This window comes from Parambassis ranga, chromosome 8 (genome assembly GCF_900634625.1).
Source record: "Parambassis ranga chromosome 8, fParRan2.1, whole genome shotgun sequence".
Taxonomy (NCBI): Eukaryota; Metazoa; Chordata; class Actinopteri; family Ambassidae; genus Parambassis; species Parambassis ranga.
In genome coordinates, this window is record NC_041029.1 from 11,508,997 (window position 1) to 11,532,995 (window position 23,999).

Genomic DNA, 23,999 nt, shown 5'->3' on the forward strand with positions numbered 1-23,999 from the left:
GGCAGGACATCACGTGGCTCCAAGAACCCTCAAGCCTCACAATGGACCCAAAAAGACAATAAAAAGCAGAGTGTATCTTGCAGAAACTAGAAGCAATCTAAATATATTCAAGAACAAGTAACAAACTAAGAGAACTGCCAAGACACATAAAGATCTGTAAAAACATCCAGGTTCCCAGAATAAAAAAAGAGTACAGCTGAGCTCCTGTGTGTTTATTTTGTAGCTATACAAATAAAAGCCAAACAGCAGTGTAGAAAGAGGTATTTAATAGAAGGCATCGTAAATAAATAAAATTGTTTATGTAGTTGGTAAAAAAAACAGTTTATAGCCTTGTAAAATAAGAAAAAGCAAATATATTTTAGTTACAGTGTTAATGTGCTGCAGTTTGTTTACAATAGTGCAATTAATAGAAACAGCAGGCTAAAGTGAATGCGAATCTACAGCTAGCTGTGGGAGCATACAAAACCTTTTGGAGTGCTTTCTGACAGCAGTTCACCAACAGTGAAATGAGGACAGCCAAAGCGTATTCAGTTATCAGGCTGTACTGCAGTAAATGTCACAGTGTATGGGTGACGGAGATGGCCTGGCTGAAGGCAGTGCTTCAGTGATAAACATCTGATGTGACTGCAGTGCATAACGAGAGAATTTCACAGTTTCCAAACACACCGAAGCATCTCTTTCTGACTTTATCTTCACATATAAATGCTTTGTTGCAGTCCTGAAGCCTGAGTTCACGCAGAAAGATCCAAACTCTGCAGAGTGAATCTCTATAACAAGAGACGGGCAGATAAATGTAACAACTAGGAAGAAGGAATGTCAGTTATTTGGTCTGTTGATAACAAAAGAAAACTCCCTGGGACTATTTAATAACTAAGTCTGGCAGAGATTACCACCAGGAATATTGTGTAAAATATCTCTTACAAATGAAAAAAGGCCATGACAGAAAACAGACTCTGCAACAACAAAGAAAGAAGAACTGATTTGGGTAAAAAATGTGTTTGGTCATTCCACTCCGGTAAAAAGTCCAGCTAAAGCCAGGCGAAGCTCTGAGAGATTACTTTGGGTTGTCACTGAGTAGATTACATTAGAAAGCTTTCTTTTAAATGCCTCGCTCCAAATGACAGTGTTTACAGAACAGATAACCTTCTAGTATAAACAGCCAAGGTTTTTTCCTACAGAGGTGTGAGAGTGGTGGGCATGGGGGGAAAGGGGGTGACAAGTAACCGTGTGTGTGGTGACAGCCATGGGTGGGTGAAGGGGGTTAAGACAGAAGTGGGTGGCCAGGAGATGGTGGGGGTAAAATAACTAGACGAGAGCTAGACTAGAAGGAGGATGGTGTGTGCTTGTGACAGTTGGTGTGCAGAGTGGTGGGGGGAGGGGGAACAGAAGGGAGGAGATGGTCCTAATTTCTAAAGCTTGCTGCTCTCCGTTGTTTTCCAGTTTTCTGTGGCTCAACAGTCGACTCTTCGTAGACTGGACCTACTGTAGGAGTTCCTGTGACAGAGAGAAAAAAAATATTATATAAAATGTTTTTTTTAAGTGTGTGTGTGTCACTGACATGCATGTGACACATATAGGACTTGTCTATTTTTTAGGTCATCTAATGCATAAAAGCTCACCCGGGGTTGCATTGTGTTTCCAAGAATAAATTAGTGTCTCGGTTTTACTTGAAATGTCATTTTAAAAGCTTGAGGGCCCTAATATTTAAATTTGACTCAGTACTGTAGCACAGTTCTGGCAGGTGCTGCTGTCTGTATCACTGTTTTTGATTAAACCCTCATGTGCAAATAGATCTGCAGCCAAAAGACGATGAAAACAAAAGACATATGGTGAGAGTTTCCACAGTACAACAGGCTACAGTACTTGACGAAGTGCTCGAACTTTTATAATTGAATGTGAAATGTGTGTCTGGTGACAAACTGAGTCTATAGCCTGCAGTGTGAAGGGGTTTGGAATTATGTTGCTCTTTTGTTGTTTTCTTTGAGCAGCATGAGCTCATTTTGTGCGTCCCTGTGCGTAGGCGTGCGTGTGTCTCAAGTTACCGTTGTGTTTGCGTAGTTTGAGCTGGCAGGGTTCTGTATAACTGGGGTATCTTGCGGTTGATGAGAGGACCCAGAGCTTCTTTCAGCTTGTGGTAGTTCCTCTCCAGCTCTCTGTGGTACTCCTTCTGATCTGGTCCAATCAGGGCTTTATTCTTTCTAAGGGCATCTTCACACCTGCATGAAAAATAGGCAGAAAGGACACAGTGAGTCAGGACCTGTTTTTATTAGTTGCACAGTAGTCTGTGTGTGAGGTGCAGTGTGTGTCATCACCTCTTAGTGAAGTCTTTAAAGCAGAGACGCAGTTTGTTGTGATGGCGAAACAGCTTTGGGTCATCAGGTATGTCAGAAAGAAAGACCTGCGCCACCTCAAGGGGGCCCTGTGAGGGGGAGAAACCGTTACATATCTGCAAAGGAATGTCTGTCACTACTTTATACTCTGAACAAGGCCTGAATTCCTGCTTCATATTGGCTTTTCAAATGGTTGTAAATCTTGTTTATTACACATTGAATGAACTGAAAAGGCACCTGGTTGACAGTGGTGCCCACACAGCCCTGAAGCACCATTTGCAGCATCTTGGAGTCTGCCGGGTCTTGGTTTGTGGCAAAGGCGAGCTCCTGAGTCTTCTTCTGCATGTCCTCTATTGCTACTTCTATGGGGACCAGGATGATCTGGAGAACCCGAGAGAACACAACATAATACACTGTGTTTATATGCCACCTGATACCTCCAGAAGATACCCACCTCTTCCTTGTGGAGAACATTAATGCGTGTCTTAATGTAGGGGAAGGCATGAGATGTTGTCAGGATGGTTTTGCGTTTGTACTGCTCATGCAGGTCACCGTGGGCACGGCCATCCAATGTGAAGGGAGTGCAGTACATGAAGGTGCGCAGGTTGTAGTTCTTGTCAAAGTAAGTGATTCTTTCCTTCAGCTCATAAGTGTCAAAGAAGGGCTCGACGTAGGTGATCTGGAGGTAAGCCTAAAAAACAGCCGTACAGTTACACCTTTTCAAAATCTGCAATGTATACTTAAAACCATATATCACTTTACCTTAGCTGGATCCAGTTTGTTTTTGTCCACTGGGTTGGAGTCTTTGATAATTTCCACCACCTCATCCCCAAACTTCACTGAGTAGAACTCCTGCACACCGAAAACATTTAATATTACACATGTTTCTCATAAATCACTAATGACACCTTTATTAGTGTCATGGTGCATTAACGTGCCTCAAGTCTGTGGGAGATTTCAGCTAATTTGGTGATTGATGGCTCCTTGTAGACAAACTCTTGTTCATCCAGGTCTCCAAACATGCTGCCATAGAAACCCACTCGGAAATACGTCCCAAACATTCTCTGAACTAAAATGATTAAAGATGTTAAAACACAGAGTTATGCTTGTTTGCTTTTACATTTCAAGGAAAAATATTTATTAAGGCTGAATTGGTACAGGAAATAGTTGATCGGACATGTAACAGTGTGTATCACTCACCGGTGTCATTTACACAGCACACAGGAGCAGAGGGAAAAAAAAAAAATCAAGCAATGAGAAAGAAGAGACACGTCAGTACAACACAGAAACAACTGCTAAATTAGTTTTACCATAAATAGAATTCATGTAATATGTGTATGTATTAGTTTGTTACCTCCCATCCAGAACTCTGCAAAGAAGAAGGAAGAAAGAAGAAAATCATTTTCACATCCATACATGTTTGTTATTTGCTGGTGATTTCATGATCACACTGTCGGCTCACTTGGTTGTAAACTTTGTTGAAGGCATCCTGCAGCTTCCCATGAACAGTAGCCAGCTTTTTGAAGTCTCTGTTGGCTTCGTGGATGGGCAGCAGAATCTTGTACACTTCATTTATGGCCTCATACATGGCAGCCTGTGGTTATAACACAATAGAACATCAGTTGCGCACATAACACTTGATAACCCTCTGTCAGCCATGTTGCCAGTCTGTCACCGTGCAGTCAGAGAATGTGAGTTGTACCATGTTAAATGAAGCAGCTGCTTGCTCCAGGAGGCCCACCAGGCCAGACTCGCTGAAATACTTCCCAGCACAAATTCCTTCTTCTTCTGGAGACAGGATGTCATCTGATACTGCTGATTCCTCTAATATGTTGGACGAAATATTCTATGGAAAAAGTCAGAAAAATAAAATTATATTTGCTCATTTTTTGTACAGAAGAAAAACGAAAACAGCCTAAACTCACTTGAAATGTGACACAACCGATCGGCAGGTAGCGACAATCTTCCAGCATGTTGAGGTATTCTGCCACCAGAGCTGCACTGTGGACCAGACAGTGGGCCGCCTCAGCGTGGTTGCCTCTCTCTGAGTGTTTCCCTGCCATGTTCTGAAGCCATGTCAGGCGCAGGTCAGGAGAGTTCTGGTAGCCTTTGGCAATCCTTAACCAGAAAACAAGAGAATATGTTGAGTTTTATTTGTCACACACTGGATACTTGTGGTTGTGGCCTCAATGAAAGGCATGCCAGTACCTGTACATTAGGTCAATTAGCATCTCTGGATCTTGCTGATGCTCTTTCATCTTCACAGTGTCAGTAAGAATCATGTGCAAGTTGAACACCAGGTCCTGTACCTGCATTTTTGAACAAGAATATATCACACTTGTAAAAAAGCATGTGACATCTACCGACGCGAACACAGTGAGGGTTCAAATGTACCTGCTCTGGGAAAGGTGTGTCACGCAGCTCTAGGTCCTCCTCAGCGTATGTCAGGATAGTCTTGAGTGACCGACGAAGGTGCTCTTCATTAAAGTTCTGTGATGTTCCCACCAACGAGGACAGAGACATGGTGACCTGCATCTTTACTCGTGCAAAGTTCTGGTACAAGACAAAATAGAGCATGTTGTGTGTTTTGTAAATTCACATTGGTTTAACATTAAACATGCAAAAAATTCAATGTGCAATCCTACATTTCCAATCTCGAAGTTCTGCCTCATGAGTAGGTATAGAGAGGCAGAGGCATGGCTTCTGACAGAGCCCACGCTACTGCTGCAGTGACGCAGGAGACGCAGGCACAGGTCTGCACAAAGCTCTGTGTCCTCTTCAAACAGCATCTCTGGGAACTGCACACAAAAACACACTTTTACATTATACAGTCGAGTCCTTTACTATCACAGTAAACATGTAGACACTTACAGGTACTAGTAAAAACTCCACACACCTTAAAAACTAGAGCTCTCTGGGTAGTGAAGCAATGCTGCAGGAAGAGGGCGCTCTGGTTGCCTGCCATGCTGTGAAGAAGCACTCTCAGCACCCCACCTAAAACACTTTCTTTCAGCTCAGATGCAACCACAGTCTAACAGAGGACAGAATCAGATGTCATAAAAAAGGAAAGCACTGTATGGTGGGAAAGAAGACATCAGGTACTGATGATATTTTTACCTTGACTATTATTTCCAGTGTGTCCAGTACTACCAGTGAAGCCTCAGTAGCTAGGTTTCCATCAACAACAGACTCCTGCTCCACCTCAGCCTTCGTCCTGGAAGGTGAAATTTTATAATGTAATATCAGTATTATGTATTAAATTAAAGCAGCATCAGATAAAAAAGTGCTATAGTATAAGAATCTTGGACAAGATTTCCTAACCCACAAAGCTTGATTTAATTTTCTATATTATATTCCCACATGAGAGTAAAACCACTTCAGTTAGCATTGCTGTAATTATGTAAAGGTCATACTTGTCGACTCTGTCAGCATTCTGTCTCCAGTGTGTGACGTTCTTTTTCCACCTCACATTCTCCTGGCTGCCATAAGGACTCCTTTCTGTAAATGTAGAGACATTTTCATGATCACTTATCATTTAAACACAAAAAAGACAAAAACCCTATTGTACTGTCATGCTACTTACCTCTGCAGCGGCGGACCATCTCCTGACGAGCTCCTATGGTCCCCAGTATGGCCTCCTCCAGTCGGGCCTTCATGTCTTGAGACTTTTTAAAGGTCAGGCTGTTGATCCTCTCCAGAGCCTTCTTCCCCTACAAAATATCACCAAATGCAAATTTGTAAAATTTGACTGCAAAAGAGGAAGCAAACTGGACAGTAGAAAAACACTTCAGAAACAGCCACACACACATGACTGACCAATGGGCTGTTCTGTGCAAATAATACTGCAAAACTCAGTGATAAACAAGACATGAAGTCTGAACTTTAAGTGCCTCAGTGTACAGTGCATTATGTTTGATGTACTGTAATCAAATATGCTTTTCAGTTGTAGAAATGCAGGCAATGACCAAATCAGCATTAATGGGCTACATAGTTGTACCACAGTCATCAACATCAGCAATACCATGAAAATGTTTTGTTTATGAATCAACGTCACTAAAAGTTTAGAAAATGGAAAAAATATAATCAATATCTATGTAACAACAAAAATGAATTCAGGAATTTTGAGTTGTTATTTACAGTACTAACAGCGCATATGTTTTGGTACCTTGTATTCAAAGCAGGAGACACAGAGATGCAGCAGATCCAGCAAGCGGTTGATTTGCAGTACAGACAAATCCGACACCCAATGCTCCAGAAGAGCTGCATCTGCATTCTTCAGCACCCACAGGAAACACACCAGCAGAGTCCGGCTGCACTCGGCAGACAGTGAGCTGGACTGGCGCCCAGTCTGGTGAAGACAAACACACAAACTCAGTGCCAATCTTGTCATCTGTTGCAGTCAAGAACAAAATGGCTGTGTGTAAAAGTTAAGAATAAAATGAGCAGAGAGCCACCTAGAGGCTGAGGAGAGCCGTTTGCTTTAAAAGGAAAATAAAGAACAAAACGGGAGAACAACATGCACAAATGTCTGACCCATGGCACTATAACTTACCACTGTGGGCAGTGCAAATGGGTTGGCTTTGGCATGTGGCATAGGGGAGCCTGCAATTGCCATGGCAACAGACTGACTGATAGTGTTGCTGCCGTCTGGGTCAGCATCATCGGCGTGGGCAGACGCATGGCGGACCCTGGTGGGTGCGGAGTCTACAAAGAAATACAAAAAGCACTCTCAGGTATAATAAAACCAAACAATCTTGAGGAGCTGGAAAACAATATGAGTGGGTTGCACATATTATTCTGCTAACCAGAGAAGTCGTGGAGCTGATGCAATGTCTCCATGACAATGGGAATGAGTGGCAGGTAGAGCTGAGCAACATGGGCTCTGACTTGAGGGTCCTTGTAGCGGAGGTCTGCATCGTGGCTGCACAGCGAAGAGTGAACAGCACTAATGGCCTTTTTATGAAGGAAGAAAACCCTGTGGATAATAAGAGGTTTATCAGTCATCTTTTTTCAACGGAACACACATACTTGATCTGTATATGTGTATTACATTCAACAACAGGGAACTCACCCTTCACCATCAGGATCAAGGATGAGAGAAAGCTCAGTGAGCAGCAGGCCAGACAGGAAGTGCTGCTGGCGAAAAGGAACAGAGAGCTCGAACATGGTGGCCACACCCTGATCCTGCACCATACTGGAAAAAGCTGAACTCTGGAGAAAACGACAAGTACCGGTATAAATGTGACAGAAGGATGTACAGAATACAAGTGCAGAAGTGCATTCTACCAATGTTATGATGTTCAAACTTTATGTGTTCAGTTTTTGTACTGAACACATAAAGATTAAACATCATAATATAATTTCTATTAATTAAATCAGTTCCAGTACCTGCGAGGTGGTTGAAGAGGTGGAAGGGGAGGGGGAGGCTGGAGGACTAAGGGTAGAGCAAGGCAAGTTGAGGATAACATAATGCTCATGGCTGCTGACAATCCGAATGAAGTCCATCCTCAGAGCGTTCAGAGAGCTGGGATTCTGCGCTGTGTGAAGCTTGTTGGCAATCTGTTTATACACACAAGTTTGTGCAAATTGGGTGTGAGACAGATAGGAACATTGAAGTGACTGTTAGAATGGGGAGGAAAGCAATGAACACCTGTTTGTAGTAGGAGCGGATGAGGTTAAACACAAAGCCCCGGTCCATAAGAGACAGCAGGTCATTCAGGAAAAAGGCCAGACTGCTATTTAGCCTCTCCACAAGCTCCACGTCCTGAGAGACATAGAGAGAGAGTGAGAAAGAATCATAGAGGAGACAATGAAAGAGGAAGCATGAGCAAGAAAGAATTTGTTATATATATAGTATCAAAAAAAAAATCACAAACTCTTATTTATGCTACAGCATTGCAGGTGATGAATAAGGCAACATTCTATTAGAAGAAAAAAATTGATCACAATAACAAGTGCGGTGTAGCTTTGAGGGTTCTGTACCTTGTGGTATCGGCTGGCAATGTCTGCACTGATGGCACACACAAGTGCTGCAATATCATCTACAAAGCGGTCTGGGAAACGCTGGCGCCTGGGAACATCCAGTTTTGAGGTCAGGAATAAGTGATGGGCCATGCTTTTAGTCTGTAGAAGGACGCAAATAAAAATGACATGACCTGTCTTTGCTGCTATGAGAACAGATCCAAACAGATGTGTTTTAAGGCATCAAGAAAGTGCAAAATGCAACATTTTACATTTAAAAATTCATACTGACCATGAGCTGGAAGAAAAACCAAGCCTGCTGCAATGCTGCTTCCCTCACTGTGCTGGTGCTGACCACCCACTGCAATGCAAGCTCCTCATGGAGCAGCTAGACATGATCCAACACAGAGCAGGTTTTAGCTTAGAAGAGAAAACTAGATGAGTTTAGATGAACAGTGTGTGTTTGTTTGCACTAGGACTGGGCTTTGTAACAGTTAGTCGTAAATTGTAATTAACCCATAGACCCTAGACTCAAAATTTTCAACTCACATACAGATGAAACTGTTAAAATGATGATGAGTGTTAATGATACAGAAAGTTGATGAAAATGTATTAGTCATGAAGAATATCATGACTACAGTTTGGTACAGTAAATGCCAGTTTTACCTTCTTAGTAATCTGCCTTGTGGGAACTGAAAACAAGGCCACGCTGTCCAGAAAGGCAGACATGCGATTGCAGCTGCGGTCGTTTGCCTGACATGGAGTGATGGTGCGGTGATGACAGAGACATAAGGACAAAGTGATGTAAAAATGGATGAATGGGTGGGTGGGTGGGTGGGGGGGAAGAGAACTTTCTCTGAACTCTGTTGAGGGCAAGGATGGTAAAACGTCTAACAAGCCCCAGGCAACGCTTGTGTGACTCAGACACCACAGATATGGTCTGTTAGGCAGCACAGAGAATGCACGGAAAAGGATGGACAAAGTGTAGTCATGGATGAAAAAGGTGTGACAGGTAGGATGAGACTAGCAGTGTGAAGGAGTCAGACACAGAGAAGGCAGGAAATGACCCCATAGATTTGATCAGAGATGGCACAGGATGGAGGTGGAAGGTGAGGAGGAAGGATTTGGCACCTGCTTGAGCTCACAGCTGGAGTTGGGGTTCCGGCGTAGCACAGATCTGGAGCCCCCAGGGGCATAAGCAGAGTTTACCCAGGAGTGGGAGCGGTCAATGCCCTTCCATAAGCCACCGGAGACAGACAAAAACACAGACACAAACAAAGTGTGGCAAGAGGCAAGGGCACAGTGAGTAAAGGGAAGACAAGTACCATGTCTTTAGCTTATCTGGAGGTGAAACTCAGCAAGAAGCAAATACAAAGGGCACAAAAGCAGGGAGGACACGAAAGCAGGGGAGGGGAGAAAATTGACTGGAGGTACTGTATGAAACAAAAAGGACAGACACACAAAGCATAATTGCATTGTTGACTAATCAGAGTGATAAACTGTTCTCAGAGAACCAGAGCTTATTGAATCTGTAGTGAAAATTCAAGACATTATTATTTCATACAAAAGAAATGACATTTTTAAACGATGTCCCAACTACATGTAATTCAACAGCAATAAAATCACACAAGACAAAACATTTCTGAGACAATTAGCGAATGTAACAAAAAAAGGGCAAATTATGTGACAGGACAGTTACAACTCACCTTGCTGCCTATGATCCTTTGCACCTCTTCATCAGGAGATACAGGCGTGCTAGCCAGGTCGGGGTTAGAGTTGCTTATACTCTTGGAACGGGACAAGTGTAGGCTGCTCGGCCGGGCTGTCGCCCTCGATAAGGTTGCGTACTGCATAGGCATATCATAGGACTGTGTGCCTGCTATTTATGAAGAGTAAAAAATAGACACAGAGGGAATAAAAACGACTGTTGTTGAGTGAAAGCCTGTCTTATGGATACGTTTTACATATCAGTCAGGTGACTCACCTGTTGGGGGAACAGGAGGCTCAGCAGTGGGCAGGCGGAACGCGTAATGGATGAAGGATGCCAGCAAGTTGTTGCGGCCATGCTGGTCTTGATTCCCCTCCAGGTTTTTGTGGATTTGGTTAACCAGCAAAGCCATAGCTTCAAAGGCAGCCCGGCCCAGGTTCACTGTAGATAAATTGAGTAAGGACATTATGAGTAGTCTGATATTACAGCTTAATTATAATGTACTGTATTGAGTACTAGGAGAATCAGCACATCTGATGACTAATTCTGTGTTGAAAATAACCTTACCGATTTGGCCTGCAATGACTGGAGGATAGACGATAAGCTGTATCAGTTTGCTGAGCAGCTGATGCAAAAACCTGATGCAAGTATCCAGCAGAGCCCCTCGCAGTGCAGCCATACTGGCCTTCAGCTCTCCCTCCATGTTTGCCTCCGTGATGATGACGTCCTTTAGACGGAAGGGGAAGGAGTACTCCTCCAGAACATAAACTAAAGTGAAGAACTTATCCAGGTGTGGATCCTAGAGGTACAGTTACAGTGAATATATAGTACCAGTAACACCTCTCTCAGTAATACTAAACTACAGGTGGGAAATAAAGCCTTGCGGAAATCTCAACATAAAAAGCATTCCTGTACCTGAGTGTGAACTGAGGAGGCTGCTGTCACCTCCACGTTGAACACTCCTTTGTGATTATCCACCCACTTCATGCCTGGGAGCTGAACCTGACACAGAGTGACATCCAACATTCACTTAACTCTCAGTCACATTACAAAGGAAAAGGTGAAGGCAGGAAAACTGATATTCACAGAATATCTTTAAACACACTCACGTCAGGGGTGAGCACTGAGTAACTGGGTGGAGGCTTTTCTACAGAAACAGGCAGACTGAACGAGCCGGTGCGTAGTCGGCCATGCTGCATCAGAGGGATCCACTGAAGGCAGGGAGAAAGACACGTGGTTTCTTAAAGATGGCAAGACAACAGAAAACAAGTGAGGGAGTGTGTGGGTGAGAGTATTAAAGGAGTGTACTCACTGTGTAGCCCACAGGGGTCTCAAGAGGAGTGTTCTGTTTGGGCTGGCAGCTGATGTGGTAGAAGGTGAAGAGTAGATGGTGGTTGTCTGTCAGATTGGCAGGAATCTTCATCTTCATCTCCTCATAGAACTCAGGAGACCTTTAGAGCAAGGTTAAATGCAACGTTCAAGAGAAACAATGTGAAAGAAAAGTTGAACATACTGATGCGTGGAGTGGGCGGGTGATTGAGTCTTACTTGTTATGGTAGATGACAGGAGTATATGCTTCTTTCATAAACTCAGCAGAGCTTGACTTTCCAAAGATGACCTGGTTAGAAGGGCAAAGTACAAATATGGTTTTAAATAGCGAGAAGGAGGCACGTTCTCATCATCTTCAATTAAACAATGTCCAGCATTCAACATATTGGTGATACACAGGTCTTCACTGAGAGAAGTTCACTATGTTCACTGGTTTAATTACATCTCATACCTGATTATAACCTAGGCATAATACCGGGATTACTAAGTAAAAAAAAACAGAATTCCAATAGATAAAACAGGAACAACAACAACAACAAATATGATCAGAAATACTGGAATTAATGACCAGGTTACGCATGTTTCATGTACAAAAACATCCCAGCTATGATAAGAATAGAATAACACCCATAATCTGAATTCATCTGAAAGAGACAAACCTTACCAATAAATTTATTATTTAGTTTCAAAATAATAATACAAATATCAAAACATTATCACACTAATAAGCATAATAATGTCATAGATTGTGTAGTTTTATAGATATTAAACAGAGAAGAGGTGGAGTGAATTAAACACTAATTGTGTCTGGTCTAAGGGGTAACTGTATTTTGGCAAAACTGTGAAGATTCAGAAAATATAAGAATGAAAATATGTAAGTTGTACGACTGGTTTTAACATGCCTAACTTCAATCATGTTTTCCAATAAGGGAGTGTGTTTGATTCACAAAAGGTGATACCACCTATAAGTAGGTATCAATCATATACTGCCATATTAAAAAAATAAATAAAAACATATTGATAACATGAAAAAACTGGTGCAGCTCACATTTACCTACATTCTGCTGTTTAGAAAAAAGGTCCCTTTGAAGCTCCCGCTTCCATGAAGATATCGTATAGCATTTCACTGCCTCAAGCTATTCTTTGTGGCTGGGATTTTATTTTCCTGAAAAAAAATAACAGTACTGTAACTCACTGGTAAAGCTTGGCTGGGGTCCTCCCCTGCCATGAACTGAACCTTTACAGTAATGTTCCTCACAGAGCCCTGACGACTGCTGAAGTTCAGGCTTTGAGGGTAAACGTAGAGCAGGTTCCTGATGGGCAAAAAATAAGACAGGCAGGAGATAAGAGACAGAATTACAAGTAAAATCAATGTGATATGCTATTTGCTGTTGGTGTCAACAGTATTACAGGTCATTCTGTCAGCCACTCCAAACAAACTACAAAAACACTGTAGTCTAATACTTAGAAAAAGACAAGATAATGAGTTTTATGTAGGCACATGAAGGGAGCGTAACCCTGCACTGGACTGAGTTGGTGAAAGTCACCTTAAAGCCCATCCAAGTCAAACATCAGAGGTAACTGTTGTTCAAAATTTTGAATCAGCTGATTTTATCCACGTGTTAAAAGGCACTGATCCACCCACATAATCATAAAATGACAAAATATAACACTGCACTGACTGTGATACTGCTCACTGTTAAGTTCTGTGTTTTTATTATATTTTCAGAGTGCATACATTGTTATGTAATTTGTTTGTGTTTGCTGTGACCTAAATGACAAAAGTATGTCAGGGGTTAAACTTTCAGGGAAGGTCACTGAGACTGGGGCCAAGGACAAGACCTGCGATCGAACCACAGATGAGCTAATGTTTGACCGTAGTATTGCATGTACACATCCAATATAAGGCACACCAGCCACCCTCCACGTTCTTCACGCATTGGTGCCGATGCTAAAATCTTTCCTTTCTAATTCAAAACTACTGAGAAAACCGAGCTAGCAACACTTATCAGAATGATCTGGAGTCTGTGTCTGCTTTGTTTGACCACAGCTTTAAGAGCAGTCCATGCAGGCCCGATCAGGGACACCAGGAAGATTACAGACAAGGCTGCACCACAGGACGAAGTCAATGTGCTCATGTTTGGTGTCATACAGTTCAGCGAATCCTTTAACTATGTTTTTGAAACCACTGAGGCAAAGATAGCCAAAATTAACCAGGCTTTAAAGGGCCACGAAGGGACTCTGCAGAGGCTGGGGGAGCAGACTGAACACGCTGCAGAGGTGGAGAAGCAGATAAAAGAACTGATACAGTTGCTAGAGGTAAGAAAACACAGAAATATGTAAACACTGGGTTTCCCATGTGAAGCAGAATGGTCGTGTTGTTACAAAAGAGCCAGCCATTGAGAATTACAATCAAACTGAGATCTAGGAACAACATTGATGAGCAGAGTAAGATTTAGGCAGTGTGTGAAGTCTCTATCAGATTACACTTCCGTGAGAGAGGGGGGGAAGCTGAACAGTCATAACAAAGCAGCCTCTGATAATTTGCAGAAAAAATGTCCACATATAACCCTGTTGAGGCTATGATATGTTTTAGTTCATCTCCTTGCTATATATGGAGTCTGTTATTTTAGACTGGGCTGGTGTGTTAGAAAGCTGCATGTTACACTCTGAAGGCTGCCAGCTGCAATGGGACTGTTGTTGGGTAAAGAGGATAATATGGGCAGATGCTCTTTTGGTAGATCCAGATGGCCAGACAACAAGCTCAGACTAAACTGACTAAAGGAAAGCTGACCGGCATAGAGGAGGAAGAGCTGGACCTGAAGATGAAAGTGAAGGGGTTGGAGATGTATCTCAACAACTCTGTAGCTACCATCATCAAGGAGCTGCAGGTAACAGTAAGCGGAAATCCTCTATTAAACAAACAACTGAAGACATGTCTCTCACTGTCACACCAGCTGGGTAAGATCTGCTTGTGTTGGTGATTCAAATGTACATGAATCCACTGATACAATCAGGCAGTGATTCACTGGCATGCAGTAAGTAGGTTATTTTTCATTCCTGTTTTTAGGAGAGAGCAAAGGAACACTCCAACGTCTTGCAAGGTTTACAGCATTTGACCCATTTCCAAAAAGAGAACATTGAGATTCAAAATGAGCAGCTCTCCAATCTGCAGAGGATGGTAACTCTAACACTTGCTGAAAACATTTGATGTTTCCACCTTTTGATGTTTTTATATAATTAAAGTTGCTTTTTTACCTTCTTCTTCCAGAGTGACGCAATGAAATCTGAATGAGACCGCTCTGAATGAGAAAAGTGTATCTAGATCTCAACTCCTGAATGTCACGGCACTCCCTTCCAGCCTTGCTATGAATGCTGTATGATACCTGTATGAGCAGGTCCAACAATTATATGTATTTTTCATGTAATGTTTTTGTCTTCTGTCTTGACTTTGACTGTCTGTCAAAAATCAATAATAAAAACGCACACAGGGAGTCATGCATGCCTGTGTGGACTGGACTGAATGTGTATTTGTTCTACAGGTCAGTATGCTGTGTGTGTGTGTGTGTGTATCTCTGATAGCTTACTACTCACCTGTACGTGGTATGTGGTGTGTATACATGCCGAGCTGGGAACTCCAGCACCTCTTTAGTTGGGCGAACACGTGGATCCGGATAAGGCTTCACATGAAGCAACTCCGGTGACAGACAATAGTGAGGAGAGTCCGGAGCTGGAGAGATGTCAATCTTCAGCTGGGCTAGAGGATAAAATAAGTTGCAGAATAACTCTCAATCCTAAATCATCTATAAACCTTTCCACATATAACCAGACAACTGCACATGAGTGATTGCTATAGGTACCTGTGACAGGCCTCAGTCGTCGCAGAACCGATGATGGTCTTCGCATATCTGCCAGAAACTTGTAGAGGTCCTCATCACTCAGTCGATCTCCCTCCTAGGTATGCACAACGGACACAGAAACTCATACAGTTGCATAAGTTAGAACATTATAGGAGGATGCTGGAGTGGCAGTCACGGTGCTTGCAGACATGAAACAGAAAATGAGCAAAGCACTGGTGGCAAAGCATTTTGACTATTGTTGTCTCCTCTGTGTAGTTTGCTTCATGTGGTGCTATTCAAGCCTCTTAGTTTAGGAATCAAAAAACCCTTGTTAACCCCTGTAGAGCAGTCTACTAAACTACTCTTTAAACTGCAACTTAGCTTGTTTAGTTTGTGCTGCAATTTTATAAGCCAAATTAGTTAGTCCCCAGAGTTTGAATGCTTTAGATCCTGTTATCTAGTTTAAGACAGATGTTACTGTAGGTAGTAGGCCAACATTGCCAAGTGTAATAAGAGGAATGTTTGATTCGTTATCGATTTGCCAAAGATGGCCATCACAGTCAAAAACAACAGTTGTAGGCAGAGTCCGACCTGTTTGAAGAAATTGGTGACAGTGAGTGTTGCTGGACGGAAAGTGGCAAAGTTACACATGTCATCCCCAATGCTCATCCGCTCAAAGCCTTTCTTCTTCCTCTCATTCCATGTTCCATGGCCCTTTCGTTCTAACAGAGGGGTAAAACGTAGATTTATAGCTGAATTCTCTCTATATGTGCACATGTAAGATTGTGCAAGAAATGTATTTGTATTTATAAGCAGTACCAGAGTCAGAGTCTGGGTCAGACCGATCCAGACCTCCCACACTGCTCACAATGTTGAGAAGGTGAATGGCTGTCCAGGCAAAAGGCATACGGAAACGACCAAGACGACTGCATGACTGCTCTGCCTGAAGACGCAGCTTCTCTAGCTTCTCCTTGTGCTGCAGGGGGACATAGGAGAATAAATGTGATGAAAAGTCACAGAAAAGCCAAAAATATCTGCAGACTTGGCCTGTTAGAGAGAACTGCAAATATTGCAGACCCAGACAGAATTGAGTAATATTTGTGACTAAACAGAAAAATGACCCCACGTGAGCTGGCTAGAGGTGCTGGACATTGCAACAGTTTAAAACATAAAAATATTTCCATTTTTTCCTCCATTACCTTGGAGGAATCAGATTCTTTCATGACCATGTAGGGTTCACAGCATTCCCCTATGTCTCCCTGTTGCAGCACTTTCTCAAGCTGAAATACAAAACAATTTGTTTAAATGTTAACACACTAAAGCCTATTATTTATTACACATTTATGCTTGTCTTTCTGTGGTGCATTCTGAATTTCTTAGTACCTTAATGACCAAGAAGATATCAGCAGAAGGGTATGTGATGGAGAAAATGGCAGAACGGGCCAGTGTGGATATGGCTACATGAGGGGTATGGGGTTTAAGCAGTCCTTTCATTGTATCCGAGTTCAGGTCGAAGTAGAAATTCTCAGAGATCTGTCGGAGGGCAGATTAGCAGGAAAGAGCAGAGGGTGGGGAAGAAAAGATGATAATGGAAATGTACGTCAAGGGATTTTTAATTCAGTTTTGACTGAGTGATCTAAACTGCAAGACCACTTAGACCTTTCTGAGGCAAGGGGAATTAAATTAGTCCAGTATGAGCTCAGCATTACGTAAGTGGTTTTACAAAGTGAGCACTCAATACAACAAATACAAATAATCAAGTGAAACATAACTAAATACCTTTTTCTTCTCCTTGACGTCATAAAGGGCGAGTGTTCCAAATATTGGCTCAATTTCAATTTCAAACCTGAAAAACAATTGTCAAAAATTGACAAAATGATTGTCAAACATGGAGAACTAACAATAGTAATAACAACAGCCTGTATATATATGTATATATATTTTTTTATTTTATTTAACCTTTATTTTACCAGGAGAGAGACTCTCTTTTACAAGAGTGTCCGGGCCAAGATAGGCAGCAGCTCAATATAAAACATGTCAAGCATCTATTAAAATTTAGAAGCCAACGGAGTCAGATAAAACATCAATATAAAGCTTACAGATCATGAAATATTAAAACAATACAATAATTATATAAATAAAGCACATAAAACAGATGCAAGCATATTTCTAATGTTCCTCACTTCAGAGATAGACACTTGACCATGATCCTCTGTCCACAATGTTCCTTGGGCACTTCTGGAAGTGAGCATCTCTCTACTGCTTCATCCTGCCACACAGAAAACAAAGCCACACTAGGAGGATAACATTTACACAGATGTCATGGCAACACAGCGGCAGAGAAGCAATGATGTGCACTCACTCACATATAGAGAAAGATGGAGTGAGAAAAGGAGACCATTGAGGAAAGAAGAGCAAACAACCTGCTTTAAGTGGTCAGATTTGCAGACATTCATTTTACAGGGAACAATTAATAATGTCACTCAGAGTTGAACAAATGTCAACTGCATGAACTAACATTCCTTTCAGAGTGGTTTGCTGGTTTCTGCTTTAAGTCATGACTTAGGTTGCACTTTTTCTGTTGAATACATTTTGCTTTCTATTGGTTGCACTGTTTACTTTCTTCAACCTGAACTTGTAAATCTGACTCTTTCGGTTGTAAGATTTACCATTCAACTGCAATTCAGTACGTAAATGCATCACTGTTTATAGAGCTTCAATGTTCAGTGCAAAAAATAGCAAAAAATATTATGACAGAATCAGATTATATGTGGGGTTGGCTTATGTGGGGATTGTAATAGGCTAAAACACACAAAAAACACAGTTTATAATTCTCAGCCAAAGTGTTCAACTTTAACTTGCTTTTAAATACATCAATATCTGTGTTGCCAGTAGTTTAGAAGTGTTGTTTTGACATTATGAACATTTACACAAACGGGTTTGTCCCAGAAGTTGAACCGTTGTTGTGGCACCACTGGCCATTATTCCATAAGCAGATTCAACCTAATATAATGCATGTAAAATGTAATTATGCCTAATGGATAATTATTTATAAACTGCATAATTTAATATAGATTTAACAAATCACGGCTCATGAGTAATACTTAGATAAAGGACCATGATAACAATGAAGGACCATGATAAAGGACTCTTTGATTTTTTTATACAAGTTGACAAAATACAAACCTCATCAGGGGGTGGGTACAGGCCGAGCAGGTCACTATGGCGGCCCTGCAGCCGTGACTCAGTATTGCGGCGGTCCATGTCCTCTGCAGCTGTTCGTTCCAGCACGGACGGCAGGAGAGCGTCTGCGGAGGAGTTCTTAAGGTCAAAGATGCTAGAGGCCCAGCTCCCCCGAGGAGTTTCATCAAGACCAACTGATCGCCGCTTTGCGTCATCCTGAACCACAGAAGATTGAGAGGTGAGATCATGTTTTTATTTCCTTCCAGGATAAGTGAATATGCAGCAGATTCCATTACTTTATTCCTATTAGCCTTTTAATATGATTCATACAGGGAATGTGTAACAGATAATGGATAAAGTATATCTACTTATCCATTACTCATCCTTCCCCATCATAATAAGACACATGCCTCTCCTTTGCATTGTCCAGGCATGATGGAAGTGTGATTGCTTTTATATTGTTACTGGCAACAATAAAACTGGCCACTTCATCAGAATCATCTACCTGGTCATCCTGGCGCTCAGCAGCAGCAGCTTCGTCCAGTTCAAATGTCTGTTTGACCAACCCACGCTGCCTCTCTCTCTGCCGCTCAGAGTTTTGAGGGGTGTATGTGGTGCTGTAACGCTGATATCTACAGCAGAGAAAATAAAAATGTCCCAGTAATAATGTAGCTGTCAATCATGTAAGAGGGAGCAGGGAAAAGTGGTGCGCATTATTAAACATTAGATGGAACATGTACTGTAGGTTAATTCAGATGGTGCCTGCGATTGCAACCACTTACTTTCTTTGAATGACAAGCCAGTCATCTGTGTAGACTGCCAAGGCATCTCTCACTCTGGGATCCAGTGAGCTACATAGAAAAACACATTAATAATTGAACAAAGCATGCTTTTAATATTGATGTGTCACATACACAAAGGCTTTATTGCTATCTGTAGTGATGCTGTCCTCCATTACAGTGATGGTAGTGTAAAGACCATAGAGGGATGTGCGTGTTAAAGTATGAGGGTTGTTTTGGCCATTAGTAGTTGGACTTACTCCTCCTCCTCAGGCAGTGGAGGCTCCAGTGTACTGCACTCTTTTTCCAGCTGGAGGAGCTCCAGGTCATCCTGAGGGAACTCCATTAGCTGTCTGAGGGGGCCTAGCTCCACCCCTGGAGCATGACTGCTCACATAATCCTCAAAGTCCACCGGCTCAACCACCTCGGTCAGGGGCAACTGTTAGTCAACAACAGACTTTTATGTAGCAAAAACTACAGCAGGACCACCACCATGACAGGATGTTATGTAATCAGCTGGATCAAAAATATTGTGATGAGGTCATTTTTCATTAAATAGATTTTGTCAAAACTGAAATTTGTGGAAAAAAACCCTGTGAAATTCATTTTTTTAGATCCCATTTCTAGTACTTCTCTGTCAGTGCTTAAACCAAGCTACAATCTGCCATAGGCACTGCTCCTAGTACTCACTTAATAAATGTAAAATACATACATATTTTAGTTCATCTCCTTATATCCACAAGATATCTCTGAGAAGGTACTGGCAGACTACAGAAAACCCATGCCTTACCACTGACCTAATTAAAAATTATATAAGAGAAGTGTTGTGACAGCATATTATACAATAAAGCTTTCCAAGCTGTCCAACAATAGGAATGTATATTTCAAAACCACTTTCGTTCACACCTGCTGTCAATGATTATTCTGCAAAAGAAGGGAAAATTGCAGGAGCCACTTCTGCAGATCTAGATTCTTCCTACAAGCTGTCAAGACAGTGAACACCGACATCCCACTGACACAAACTGTTTAACTATTGCAGAACTATATGCTGTGATATATATATGCTGAGATGGTTCAGAAATCTGAATCTGAAAAGACTACACTCATCTTCCTTGCATCTTCCATGAACCTAAACTTGTGATGCATTTACTAAATTACATCTATTCACTTCTGGCCTCACTAATTGGAGCTTTAAACCTGCTGGCTTAAAGGTCTTGCAGGATAAATACTGGGTGACTTACAGAGTGGTGTGCACCTCCTCGTTTCTTGGACAGCTGAGGTGAGCCATAGTCTCTGGAGACTTGTTTTCTGACCTCTGCAGCAACCGTCCTGTTCAACAGAAAAATGTGTAATTTAGAAATGAACTGCATCCTGTATGTTCCAGATACACAGTAATACTTTGCATGGTTACATGTATTGCTGTGCACTTGTATGGCTTAGTGAGTTTCAGATATATATTTTTTACAATCCTTTCCCAGGAATCACACGGTTCTCATCCTCTGGTACCAGTAGCATTGCTGAAGAGAAGCAGCTGTTCTGTAGAGGGAGTTGAGCTGATCACACAGAGAGGTGGCGGGTTGGCTCTAGGGAGCAGGCACAGAGCCAGAGCTCCGTCCCTGGCCTTTATAGACTAATGGCAGACAAAGCAGGAAAAAAACTCAACATTCTCACAAAGACAGTGAGCAGCTGCTCCTTTAGAACCACCGAATGTCTGTTGCTCTCATATACATAGCTGCAAAGGGTTTCCATCATGATTGCATACCTAAGGTTCATACCTTCCTTCCATCAATACATGAGGACTGAAAACAGAGACCCATAAACTCTGCTGCTATCTCTATGATAAAGACTAGCTTTCTTAGGATGAGCTAGTCTTCTTTTATTGATAATATTTTTAGATAAAACTTTATGAGCTGTTCAGCAAAGTGGAAACAGTTTATGCTGCTACACAAACTTCCACTTAAAACAGGAAAAAGGAAAGCTATCGACTGCAAAGGCAACAGCCAGAACAGCCTTTCCCACCCTTTCCTGCATCCGGCACCAAACAATGGTCTGGGTCCAACTAAGGAGAGAGGATTTGAGGAATGCAGTGGGAGACTGAAAATGTATTTTCAGGATGTGTTATAGTTCACTACATGTTACAGCTTGGACCAATGTTTGTGATATATATACTCCAGGTATGATAAAAGCAAAGTAAATGGGGCGAGAAGCAATACATGTGCATGTCAGTGATGGAGAGGCCATCTGTTTTTGCAATGCAAATGTGTGTTTGTTTGTTTTTTACAATACAATAAAATGACTGTAAAGACAGGCTGAAGATGTATCCAAGTAGCACAATCAGATGTATTTTAGAACTTTGGGTCCTCACTGGACAAAATTACACTTGCAGTAAATAGTGGCTTCCCTATTTGGCTGGAAGTCCTTCCACACACAACAGTGCTGTTAAAGTTGACAGGTGCCATGCCCTAAGGATTGACATAGTACATTTGCAATCCATTCATTCGGCTACCAAATGTTTTAAAGGAGGAGAACCAGTTTGCAACATGTGGAAACAGGTTACTACAATATTGCTAAGAGGCGTTCACACGACTCAGAAACAAAGTACCTCAACGGCAATTAGCGCTATTTTCAAACAAACATTTCCCCTCGTGTTTCCTTCTTTTTAGTAGGCTACTACCAAATAACGCAACAGCAGCCCCGAGCCTAGCAAGGTTTCACTTAATTAGCCCAATCATTGTTGACAACAATGCCCCTCCGCCGCTACGATGAAGTCTGTAAAACAGGCTACTTAACAAGCCAAAGTGTCTGAGAGCAGCTAAGAAAGCACAAATTGCCTTAAATACAGCTTTGTGCCATTATATTAGGACACGGCGGTGTTTATAATAGCCTGTTCATGTTACCTTACAAATCCTAGCATAGTGGCTACATGTACCGTCTGTCCAGCAGGTCACTCTGCGCACTGCCGTTAAACAATAACTTCTGTTACACACTCACCGGTTGATTTTATGAGCAAACGCCCTCCTCTCGCTCGCAGTGGATGTCATTTCTTGTCCCCATGTACAGAAAGTCTTCGAAAACAAACCGAAAGTGTTCCCCTCCTCCTGCGCTGCCTCTGTCCCGTCTTGTGTATGGATGCGGACTCTCAGACCGCTTCCTTCTCCACGCTGGGACCGGGCAGGGATCCCTCCTTGTTCCTCCTAGTGGCCGGGAGCTGAACCGTGGCCAACAATGTCAAGTTATCCTCGTTTCCTACATTACACCCGGTTAGACTTTAAAATAAAACACAATCTCATTCGCTTAGACATTTTTGATTACACTATAAGCAACTTTTCAGCGCTTATTTTACATCATTTATCCCACTTTGTCATTTTGTAGACACAAAGCACATTCAGATGAAGATTTAATGTTAGAGTGGAGAGGGAAATCATCACTCTTAGTCCGGTTTTATCACACTTCCGCGCTAGTTTGACCACTTAGCGCCATGTCCACCATCTGTTCACACAGTAATCTCACCTGACCGGTTTAGAGCGACCTGATAATGGCGCATATCCAGCCCAGTTTAGGGTTTCAATTCAGTGTAAAATAAAGGAAGTGGACCAAAGGCGTACCACACACTGTTACTCTCACAGAGTTCTCCACTTTCAGAACACAACACAAAACTACTCAGTATATCAAATAAAGACTGAGCAAAAATAATACAAACCCATTCATAATCATGTTTTGCTTTTGTCTTATTGATGCCAAGTTTAGGCTCATTAAAGATGTTCAACAGCAGCATTCACACGCCAAACTGCACTTATCCTTTCTGAGCAGAGCCTGCTATACCGATACTTCACCAGCAGATGGGGCTGTTCACCATGATTGGACAAGAAAGAAAGCACTGCTTCATCAGTGATTGTTCACGATCCTGTTCCACAAATATGACCTCTGCAAGGAGAGATGGAACAGCTACGGGTTTGTTAAGTGGTCTAGTTATATTTAAAAACAACTATAAAGTGACACACAAAGTAAACAAACATCTGACAAGTTCTTTCAGTTGTGTCTGAACAAATAACAAACCACTTTGTCAGTGACTCTTCCCACTTATGGAGGACTTGTCAGTTTATGGTAATGACGGGTCTACATCTCCGTCCTCCCTCTTTGCAATTACTCCCTACCCTATGTCTACTATGAGGAAATTATATAGCCATGCTCAATGCTGCAGCCCCCCCCCCTCCTACTGCCTCCCTACTGCTATTCAGCACCCTGGAGAGCTGCTGCAGGTACTCGGCCATCCTCTGTGAGATGTCAGATGAATGACATGAATTGTATAGGGAACAAAAATGAAAGGGGGGGAGATGGAGGAAGAATTAACCTTGCATGGCAGGGGCTGGGCTGCAGCTGAGCAAGGACATCTAGGATATATGTTTATGCATGGAGCGGTGCTCAGAGCTGCATCAGAGCTCGCAGCAGGCATGTGTCTGGCCCATAGATACTGCTAATGAAAATAAATGAAGCTCACTCTCTATGTCTCTCCTCCATACAGGCACACTTCCACCACAATGCTCAAACTCATCTTTCTTTCTGTGATGCTCCGAGGTTCAGTAAATTCTAATTTATTGCTCAGTGGTGCTTTCTACAGTTCATTTGTTTATAAAACAAAAATCCAATTGAGCTATACAGTTCTAAATATTTACCATAACATTTCAGTATGTATTCACAGAGTAGATGTGCTGTGTTTTGTGTGACATTGCAGTGTCCTTGGCTAGTAAAAAAACCCACCTTCTATAAGTGGGCTGAACCCGTGCTTGCTTTATCTGTCCGTCCACACCTTCCCTGCCTGTTTCCTTGCCTTTCAGTTCACCGAAAGCTTTCAATTCCTAGATCGGCACTA

At 42.1% G+C, this 23,999-nt stretch overlaps 1 protein-coding gene across 7 annotated transcripts; it reads right to left on the reverse strand.

Annotated features, from left to right (window-relative positions):
- Positions 1-249: 249 nt before the first annotated feature.
- Positions 250-22,736, reverse strand: dock6 (dedicator of cytokinesis 6). Of its 7 annotated transcripts, none has more exons than XM_028411128.1 (50): positions 22,121-22,726; positions 20,371-20,458; positions 19,390-19,568; positions 19,133-19,201; positions 18,856-18,982; positions 18,354-18,566; positions 17,351-17,436; positions 16,947-17,013; positions 16,551-16,700; positions 16,367-16,447; positions 15,987-16,143; positions 15,759-15,889; positions 15,189-15,282; positions 14,923-15,085; positions 12,524-12,641; positions 11,547-11,617; positions 11,312-11,450; positions 11,109-11,210; positions 10,915-11,001; positions 10,567-10,798; positions 10,276-10,440; positions 9,998-10,167; positions 9,423-9,524; positions 8,958-9,044; positions 8,584-8,679; positions 8,313-8,453; positions 7,981-8,094; positions 7,719-7,889; positions 7,402-7,541; positions 7,136-7,305; positions 6,883-7,034; positions 6,496-6,678; positions 5,914-6,040; positions 5,744-5,828; positions 5,448-5,544; positions 5,227-5,361; positions 4,976-5,128; positions 4,725-4,883; positions 4,539-4,639; positions 4,256-4,448; positions 4,033-4,176; positions 3,793-3,924; positions 3,685-3,699; positions 3,269-3,394; positions 3,093-3,182; positions 2,785-3,021; positions 2,568-2,711; positions 2,313-2,419; positions 2,043-2,216; positions 250-1,494 (listed from the first exon to the last, which is right to left on the reverse strand). In XM_028411128.1, the coding sequence occupies exons 1-50, from the start codon at positions 22,168-22,170 to the stop codon at positions 1,452-1,454; spliced, it is 6,357 nt and encodes a 2,118-aa protein (XP_028266929.1). In that variant the 5' UTR covers positions 22,171-22,726; the 3' UTR covers positions 250-1,451. The 7 variants fall into 7 exon arrangements, with proteins under 7 accessions (XP_028266929.1, XP_028266927.1, XP_028266930.1 ...); XM_028411126.1 differs by having other exon boundaries at positions 9,998-10,170; XM_028411129.1 differs by lacking the exon at positions 22,121-22,726 and adding an exon at positions 22,027-22,079 and having other exon boundaries at positions 9,998-10,170.
- Positions 22,737-23,999: the final 1,263 nt, after the last annotated feature.